The sequence below is a fragment of the Pagrus pagrus genome, assembly GCF_965226575.1.
Source record: "Pagrus pagrus genome assembly, chromosome: 2".
NCBI classification, from domain to species: Eukaryota; Metazoa; Chordata; class Actinopteri; order Spariformes; family Sparidae; genus Pagrus; species Pagrus pagrus.
The window spans coordinates 629,291-639,418 of NC_140186.1; the positions used below are offsets into that span (position 1 = coordinate 629,291).

At 50.1% G+C, this 10,128-nt stretch overlaps 1 protein-coding gene across 4 annotated transcripts in view; it reads right to left on the minus strand.

Annotated features, from left to right (window-relative positions):
- The window catches only part of LOC311266609 (spectrin beta chain, non-erythrocytic 1), a 43,509-nt gene extending 34,864 nt beyond the window's left edge, over positions 1-8,645 (minus strand). For all 4 annotated transcript variants that reach the window (XR_014623741.1, XR_014623742.1, XM_084369037.1 and 1 more), the window contains exons 1-2: positions 8,524-8,645; positions 854-1,076 (exon numbers count right to left, since the gene is read on the minus strand). Coding sequence is in view for 2 of the 4 variants with exons in the window: in XM_084369037.1 (XP_084225163.1) it covers positions 854-1,007 (154 nt within the window). In the remaining 2 variants the exon portion in view is untranslated. The remainder of the gene's footprint in view (positions 1-853; positions 1,077-8,523) is intronic.
- Between the last annotated feature and the right edge of the window lie 1,483 nt (positions 8,646-10,128).

Consider the following 10,128-nt stretch of genomic DNA (forward strand, 5'->3'; position numbering starts at 1 on the left):
GCGCTGTGTCTGGAGCCTCAGCTGGAGGTGGGTAGCATGCTAACCATGAGACATGAGGGTGACTCTCTGGACGTGGACGTGGACGTGGACGTGTTCCAGCCGCCCTGATTATCATTTGTTGAATGTCTCGTCGACTGCTCATACGCTCACCTCTGCTGAAAGAGGAGCGGTTTGGACCAGCTGGAGGTCAGGTCGGCTCAGGTGTACAGCCCGTCAATCACTGCTGTCAGTACCAGAGTTTGTGTTCATGGAGGTAACATGTCGCCACCTCTTGGTGAATTTAATTCACGACGGTCAAATAAGATGAGATGAGATAAATTAAGATAATCCCTCAAAATAAAACTCTGCTGGCCCGGGGTCTTCGTCCTCGTGTGTTGGACTGACGGTCGGACAGAAGAAGCTTCTTTCAGACATGAATCGATTAAAGGTGGAAATAACTGATCAATAATCAAAGAAACATTTGTTCAGATATCTGCACCTGATCAATACATTCACTGATCACAGCAGTCAGGTCTGGAGGAGCGAAGTGATTGGCTGTCAGGGACAGGATGGGACCAGTTTACACTGGTTTGTCTCAACTCTGGAGCAGAGGGACAATCAGACAGTGGCAGCTGCTTCTGTCTGGTCGTCTCTGTTATTTTAGTTTTGGTCCTCTGAGGTTATTTTTGTCTCTAACGTCTCTAATGTCTGTGTCGTCTCTGTTGTGTCTCTGTTGTCTCTGTTGTGTCTGTTGTGTCTCTGTCGTCTGTGTCGTCTCTGTTGTGTCTCTGTCGTCCCCGTCGTCCCAGTCGCAGATCGCACACATCAGTGTGAGGTGGTGTGTTCGGCGGCGTGTTCGGCGGCGTGCGGGTACCTGCGAGCGCCTTGATGCGGGAGCGTTCGAAGAGGCGTGCCGAGCTGTTCTCGTTGTCCCAGTCTTCGTCCCAGCGGTTGTTGACCGTGTCGTTGCTGCTGTACTGCTGCTGCAGCTCCATGTGGTCGAACTCGGCGGCCACCGTCGTCATCATGACCTTTCACCTCTGACGCGCCTCGATGTCAGCGGGGACGCGTCCACATCGGCAGCTTCAGGCCGAGCCCTGCAGGAGCACACGGAGACAGGAAGTCAGAGGATCAATACACAAACTGATCAGACTCTGACAACAACAACAACAACATACAATACAATAACCGATGAATCAGCAGTATTTTAATGTTGACGGTAACTTAACTTCACACACACACACACACACACACACACACACACTCTGACTGTTGTCATGTGACGTCCTCCTGGTTGTCCTGCAGGTGGAGCTGCAGCCTGTCTCAGATCAGTCCTCACTCTTTACTGAAGTCAGAGATGATTTATTGATCAATCAGTCCGACTTCTTCTTCTTCTACTGTTTCCTGACATCAGTCGGCACAGACAGGAAGCTGCTCCACCTGAGACACCGCCCACAAACTGTCCACCCGAGGCAGGTTCCTGTCCACTCACTGTCCACTCACTGTCCACTCACTCACTGTCCACTCACTGTCCACTCACTGTCCACTCACTGACTCGTCCACTCACTGTCCACTCACTCACTGTCCACTCACTGATTCGTCCACTCACTGTCCACTCACTCACTGTCCACTCACTGACTCGTCCACTCACTGTCCACTCACTCACTGTCCACTCACTGACTCGTCCACTCACTGTCCACTCACTCACTGTCCACTCACTGTCCACTCACTGACTCGTCCACTCACTGTCCACTCACTGTCCACTCACTCACTCGTCCACTCACTGACTCGTCCACTCACTGTCCACTCACTTACTCGTCCACTCACTGTCCACTCACTGACTCGTCCACTCACTGTCCACTCACTCACTGTCCACTCACTGTCCACTCACTGACTCGTCCACTCACTGACTCGTCCACTTACTGTCCACTCACTGACTCGTCCACTCACTGTCCACTCACTCACTGTCCACTCACTCACTGTCCACTCACTGTCCACTCACTCACTGTCCACTCACTGACTCGTCCACTCACTGTCCACTCACTGACTCGTCCACTCACTGTCCACTCACTCACTGTCCACTCACTCACTCGTCCACTCACTGTCCACTCACTTACTCGTCCACTCACTGTCCACTCACTCACTGTCCACTCACTGTCCACTCACTGACTCGTCCACTCACTGTCCACTCACTGACTCGTCCACTCACTGTCCACTCACTGACTCGTCCACTCACTGTCCACTCAATCACTGTCCACTCACTGGCACTCACTGACTCCGGGTGCAGCTGATACCTGAGGTTATTCTGAGGTGAAGTTGTGGCTCAGCAGCCGCTGAGGCTCATGGGTAATGTAGTGCAGAGAGGCTTCATGAGGACATTCAGTGAAATGTTTTCTGATGTGTTTTACTGTCTTTGTGTGTGATGTCATCATGTGTGTGATGTCGCTGAGAGCAGCTTCTCTGAGCTCCCATTGGCTGCAGAGTCAGCTGACCGGAGCTAATGGAGGAAGTAAACAGCTCCATCACTTCAGAGGAGCCATCAGAGCACTCAGACGTCCTGAGGGACCGGCCTCCATTAATGGATCTGACTTCCCAGAATCCTCTGCTGGATGATGGAAACAGACCTCTGATCAGTGTGAGCAGCACGGCAGCACGACAGGTCAGACGTCAGAGTACAGTAACTGAAAAATGTAATCAAGTAAATGACTCTTGCTGTATTTTTAGTGAGGAACAGAACAACTGGATCCATTTCCTCTAAAAACAGCTCAAATCCTGCTGCTCTAATATACTCACAGCACGTACAAATGGATTACAGTGCTGTCAAAAGAAACTAACAGTCATACTCGAGTAAAGATATGGTTTTTATTACTTTGGTAAAAGAGCGAGTCCCTCATATGAAGAGTACTCGAGTGAAAGTCTTAAAGTATCTGATACTAAATGTAGTTAAAGTAACTGATCACACATTAACATGTATAATCTGAGTCAGCTGATCATCAATCACTGGTTTTATCTGACTGATGAGAAATATCAATTCATTTAAACATGTAAAGTAACTAGTAACTAAAGTAATCTCATAAATGCAAATGGAAATACTCAAGTTAGTAACTACAGTACTTTAGTAAATGTACAGTACTTAGTTAGATCCTATCACTGCTGGAGTACGAGACCAGAACCACCCACACCGGATGCACACATGCATTAAACAAGCACACCTCCACCCTGCCACTCAAAGACGAGAACAAGCACAACCCGGACAAAAGTATGTGGACAGCTGCTCCACTCCCTCCATCTGCTGTGATGCCAGGCTCCCTCTGTCCTACCCACATACTTTTATCCACATGCCACAGAAACATAAAACCAGTAAATCACTCGCTGCTGATCCACTCGGCACTGCTCCGATCATCAACTCTGACTCTGACAAGGTCAGTGACAGAACTGTGGACGTGAAACCTGAAGGTCCAAACATCCAGCACCGAGACAGAGAGAGAGGGGAAACAGAGAAAGTGAGGCGGGGGGGCAGGAAGTGTGAGCGACCCGCGCCCTCTCCCTCCGGACCGCTGTCTGTTTGGGTTCACATCACTCCACATTCCCCCGACATGACGACACCACACACACACACACACACACACACACACACACACACTGGCAAACTGTTAGCGTAACTCTGTTAGCTAACATGCTATCATCCTTATGCTTCTCAGGCTGTCAGCTGGTGTCCTCTGTGTGTGTGTGTGTGTGTGTGTGTGTGTGTGTGTGTGTGTGTGTGTGTGTGTGTGTTGAACAAATGTAAGTCAGAGCAGAACAAACGCCTCAAACATTCCTCAGCGCAGACACAGCTGAGGAAACACACACACACACACACACACACACACACACACACACACACACACACACACACACAGGGCAGCAGGTGTGTGTCACCTGTCTCACAGGATGCCCCCCCCCACACACACAGCTGGTCGTACATGTCAGCAGAGTCTCAGTCTGCAGATCTGAACAACTACACATGATCTGAAGAAGACAGAGACGGAGGACGAAGACGGAGAGGAAGACGGAGAAATAAAAGAAGGAGGAGAAGGAGGAGGAGAAGAAGGAGGAGGAGAAGGAGAAGAAGGAGAAGAAGGAGGAGAAGGAGGAGAAGGAGAAGAAGGAGCAGACGGAGGAGAAGAAGGAGAAGGAGAAGAAGGAGAAGGAGGAGAAGGAGAAGAAGAAGGAGGAGAAGGAGGAGAATGAGGAGAAGGAGAAGAAGAAGGAGGAGAAGGAGGAGAATGAGGAGGAGAAGGAGAAGAAGGAGAAGAAGAAGGAGAAGAAGGAGCAGACGGAGGAGAAGAAGGAGAAGGAGAAGAAGGAGGAGAAGGAGGAGAAGGAGAAGAAGGAGAAGAAGAAGGAGGAGAAGGAGAAGAAGGAGCAGACGGAGGAGAAGAAGGAGAAGGAGGAGGAGAAGGAGGAGAAGGAGAAGAATAAGGAGGAGAAGGAGGAGAAGGAGGAGGAGAAGAAGGAGAAGGAGAAGAAGGAGGAGAAGGAGGAGAAGGAGAAGAAGAAGGAGGAGAAGGAGGAGAATGAGGAGGAGAAGGAGAAGAAGGAGAAGAAGGAGGAGAAGGAGAAGAAGGAGAAGAAGAAGAAGAAGGAGAAGGAGGAGGAGGAGGAGAAGAAGGAGAAGAAGAAGGAGGAGGAGATCAGCTGGTATCAGATATATAAATGAAGTATAGAACAACATGACTTCCAGAAACAAAGCTGCAGATGAAGACGAGCAGACTCGTCAGTTATTGTGATGTCATGTGATCAGTTGTTGGTTTCCTGCAGCAGAAGAAGAAGAATGACCTCACTGCACTGAGCAGAGAGCAGAGCAGGGTGGAGTGATTGGATTAATAACAACACACACACACACACACACACCCACACACACACACACACACCCACACACACACACAGTCATTTCCTGGTGCGCTGCCCCACCCTTCAGCAGCTCCATCACACTGATCTCAGGTCAGCAGACTCACTTCAACGTGTTTCTGTAGCTCCACTCAAACACACACACACACACACACACACACACACACACACACACCGTAGTTACAGGACATTTAATTCATCTCCATGGAGATGGTCGAGGTCTGAAGTCCAGCCCAGCCACACCTCTGTGGTTCAGGCGAGGCTTGGTACGGTCCGTCTGAACCGGGGTGTGTTTGAATCGTCCACCTGTCTGTCTGTCGGGCTGCGATCGAGACGGAGCTACAGAAATGTTCAGTCACTCAACCAGAACAGGCTGAAGAGCAGCTGATCAGAACAAAGATCCACCGACGGCTCAGAGATCATTGATGCTAACGAGGGTGGACCGAGGACACCGTCAGACATGTTCCTCAGCTGATCGGCCTCATCACTGGTCCATCGTCCGGGTCTTCGTGTCATTCACACGATGTCACCGTGTGAGTCTGTCTCATGGACACTCAGACTGGAGCCTCGTGTCCATGTCCATACCGTCGGGATGATTGTGGCACTTTGACGAAGCATTCATGTGATTTCTGGTCAATAACCGTCTGAAACGTGGACATCATGACTGAGAGGGTAAAGACGTGTTAGAACAAGTAGAACATTCTTCACTTTATTGGAACGAGCCTTTAAAACCAGGAAATGACATCACTGATGTCGCATCATGGACCAGCGATCGATATCAGAACATCGATTCAGTCTCCTTTACATTGAAACAGAAGAGTCGTCCATCGATCAGCTGATCATTCACAAACAGCCGATGTTCTCAAGAGAACACGATGATCCTTCAGGGTTATTATCAGTACCGAGGCCCGAGAAGATCGGATCATGATGACACACAAACACAAGAACACCGTCAGCAGAACACGTGAAAGGTTTCTCCAGCGTTCCGTCTGCATGATCAATATCTGCTACAGCGTCCTGAGACGTTCTCTTCATATTGATTATTTTCAAGAGTGTTCCCAGAAGATCTCCAGACATCCTGTCAGAGTTGCATTAACACTAATGTGTTCTCATGTGTCTCCTTAAAGGAACCGCCACAGAACATCTGAAGAGACCAAATACCATACGGGAAACATTCTTGTTGGGTCAGGAGAACATTATTGTGTGGTCCAAAGTCAGGTTCTTGTACAGTTCCCCAACATTAACTACATTATAGTCATACAGGATCCACGAGGCCCGACATCGTCCCAGCTCACTGAACTGAATCTGCAAAGATGATCTGGGTGGAGTTTTGTGGATTTGGGGGTTCTATGACAAAACAGGGGAACATATTTCTAATGTTCTCATGTGGCTACAGATTAGGTTCCACATCAGAAGTTCAACCAGCACCAGAAATGTTGTAACCTTGTTCGTAAACGTTCTCTCAAGGTGTTTCAGGAGGGGTGGTGCAGCAAAGGAACCTCAGGGAACATTAGCAGAATACTGGTGTGAGGAACATTCAGAAGAACTTACGTAGAACACATAATTGGTCTCAGGAACCTTTTTTTGGCGTTACTATAATGTTCCTCTCTCCTTCAACCACTGTGGCTTTGAAGTGATTATTTTATGATGTTCATTTCAAATCAGCAGAACGTTCTGTAGAGGCTTTCAGCCTGGGAACTGAAAGGAACATTAACAACAACACTCTCAGAACATTCCAGCAACCAAACATCCCATGTGCTCCCTGGAACCTTTGGTTTATGTTCTCCAATGATCTGATGCGTAAGAGTAGCTTCTCAGATGTTCTTTATGGAGTTAAAAGTAACCTAACAGGAACCGTTAGATAACGTAACCATGAGAGAACGTCCTGTAGAGACTTCATGAGAACATCCTTAGAGAGATGTAACTATGAGAACCTGAGAGGAACCTTTAGAGAATATTACTATGCTGTGTACTTTACAAGAACACTCCCAGAACGTTCCTGAAAACTCACATTAGAACGCTACAAACTAGAACCTTCAAATAACACACCCAGCACCAACGCTGATCAATGTTCACGACCAGTTCCTCCAGAACTTCCTGTTTGTACAGAATCGAACAGAACTCTGTAAAACTCAAGATTCAAGGACGTTACTCTGAGAATATTAAAGGAACGTCAAAGGAACCACACAAGAACCAGAACCCTGAACGTCTTTGTGAAAAGATTCTCTGTAGGCTGAAACTAATTATTATAGTTATTATCATCATTTATTGACATTTGCTTAAGTTCATTAAATAAATATCTATTTGTTCTATAAAATGTCTTCATTAACTCATCATTAAATGTCCACAGTGTAATTATGAAGCTCCTCATGTGTTAAAAACAGTTAGCGGTTGCTAACAAGTGTCTGAATGAGACTACAGAGGTTGTCGGGGACATTAAACGTCCTCACAGCGAACACGGAGACTCGTCTCCTCACTAGTCCGTCTTTACAGGCCCACTTTAGTTACACACTGTTCTCACTCTGACTTCACAACTTGTACATTGATCAGTTTATAGAAACCTGGATAGTAATTGTGCAGTAAGACGCTCAGTGGTGGAGACGTTTGAGTCATGTGACCGTGATGTCGTCTGTTTGTAGCCTAGCATTAGCTTCTTACTGCTACACATTTAATTTACCTTCAAACATCAGAGTGGAGTTCATCTGTGGAGATTATCTGCTGAACAGAACCTGGACGGATCAGAACCTTCAGATTATCTTCTGTAATAATCCAGAATACAGGTCAATAATCCCACAGAGGAACAGAGAGATGCTAACTGCAGCTAGCTACAGACACACTCCACATGTTTGTTCAGTAAAAGTCTCCTGAGGTGACTTCTGTTTGGATCAGAACCACACTGAACCCAGTGACTTCAGCCTGGTGCTGCACCTTTATCTGGGTGGAGGCACCAGATGCTGCCCGGACCCCTCCTGGGCTGTAGCCGGCCCTGCATGACAACATAACGGTTCTGATAGTTACTCAGGAACCTGACGGAACCTGACAGAACCTGACGGAACCTGTTTGTGTTTGCTTTGATTCACGTATCGCTGTGACGGCGGGCCGCGGCGGTGCTCGGGTGTTTTGGCGGCAGAGGCCTGCCCTCTCTCGGCCCGCCGCCGCTGCTTTCCAGCACTGTCTCCTCCGCTCTGTGTTTCAGTCCGACCGGACCGGACCGGACTGAACCTGACCGGCTGACCGGCCGGACACGTCCCGCTCATTCTCCCGCTAACTGTGCGGTGAGGAGTGTGTTTATTGTCCCGAGCACACACATCAACACACCTCCTCCTCCTCCTCCTCCTCCCCGGCCACGCCTGGTTCTGCTCCATGCATGGCGCACCGTTATTATCCTCCATCCCGCCGCTAATGGCTGCTGGCGGGGCGGGGGACGAGCAGCGCACCGCGGCACGGCTACGGAGAGAGGACCGGGCCTCCGGGAGGACTGTGTGCTTCTGATCGGACCGGACCGGACCGGGCCGGGCCGAGTCCCCGCCGACACGAAGCGAAGTTTGCGGAGGATCGGAGGCTTCAGTGAGCCGCCCCGCAGCTCCAATCACAGCCACCGCAACAAACCCCGCAACAGACCCGAGGACAGAAGAAGAAGAAGCTGCTCACCTGCTCAGAAGATCACGAACTTCAGCCGAGACGAGAGTCCGCAGACTGGCATCCGAACCCAGCGAGACACGGAGACACCGAGCTGCTGCTGCTGCTGCTGCTGCTGCAGGGAATGACGGGAAAGAATCCGCACTGCCTCCTCCTCCCCCCCTCCCCTCACCCCTCCCCCCTCCTCCCCTCCTCCCCTCCTCCTCCTCCTCCCCCCCTCCTCCTCACCCCTCCTCCTCACTCCTCCTCCCCTCCTCCTCCTCACCCCTCCTCCTCACTCCTCCTCCCCCCCTCCTCCCCTCCTCCTCCTCACCCCTCCTCCTCACTCCTCCTCCCCTCCTCCTCACCCCTCCTCCTCACTCCTCCTCCCCTCCTCCTCACCCCTCCTCCCCCCCTCCTCCTCCCCTCCTCCTCCTCACCCCTCCTCCTCACTCCTCCCCCCCCCTCCTCCCCTCCTCCTCCTCACCCCTCCTCCTCACTCCTCCTCCCCTCCTCCTCACCCCTCCTCCTCACTCCTCCTCCCCTCCTCCTCCTCCTCACTCCTCCTCCCCTCCTCCTCCTCACCCCTCCTCCTCACTCCTCCTCCCCCCCTCCTCCCCTCCTCCTCCTCACCCCTCCTCCCCTCACCCCTCCTCCCTCCTCCCCCCCTCCCCCTTCTCCTCCCCTCACCCCTCCTCCTCCCCCCTCACCCCTCCTCCTCCTCCTCCCCTCCCCTCTCCAAGATGGCTGCTCCACAGCTGTGTCAGAGTTACAAACAAACAGCTTCTGTCTGAGGACAAGTTGCTATCAACTGCTAATGCTAACAAGGCTAACAATGCTAACAAGGCTAGCAATGCTAACTTTTGATCCGTGGAGGTTCATTGATGAAACTCTCCTCGGGTGGGAGGAGTGATGTCATCATCTATGGTAATAATAATACACAGGTTTATACAGCGCCTTTCTAGGACGCTATGATGTCATCTTCTATCTGGTGGGCGGGGCCAGTGAGAAACTCTACTGCACATGCTCAGTGAGCTGCTGAACCAGGAAGTAAACCTGTATTTGAAACTGCATACTATACTGCTAGTACGTACTGATGTGGCCAAAATGTAGTATGTAGTATGCAAACAAAAGCAAAAGTTCCCGGATGTCGTAGTGATTCAGAAAATATTTCCAGTATGCATCCGACCAGTCTACTCTGCCTACTGTTTCCCACAATGCAATGCGCTGGAGCCTGGATTAAAAAACGTAATGGCGTAATTAAACGTAATTAATATTTGGTGATTTCTGTACACACAGAGCTCCAGAGACAGCTGTACTGTGTACTGTCCACTACAGACATGAAGCTCTGGCGTTAAGATAACTGGCCTGCTGTCTCCCCCGGGACGACGACGCATGTTGGCCGGCCGAACACCTCTGGAGACGGGCTGCTGCCTCTGAGACGAGCCGCTCCTTCTGGAGCTTCACTTCTCCCAAAACATCGAGGCAAATTACTAAACAGCCGTCATCTGAGTAAACTAACCGCACACTGGGGGTCTGAACGGTTACTTTCTACATGAAAACATGTTAAAACTTAATAAAGTGACATATTAACAGCGCTGCAGCGGGAAATAAAACAGCTTCACGCCTGTTTTACAA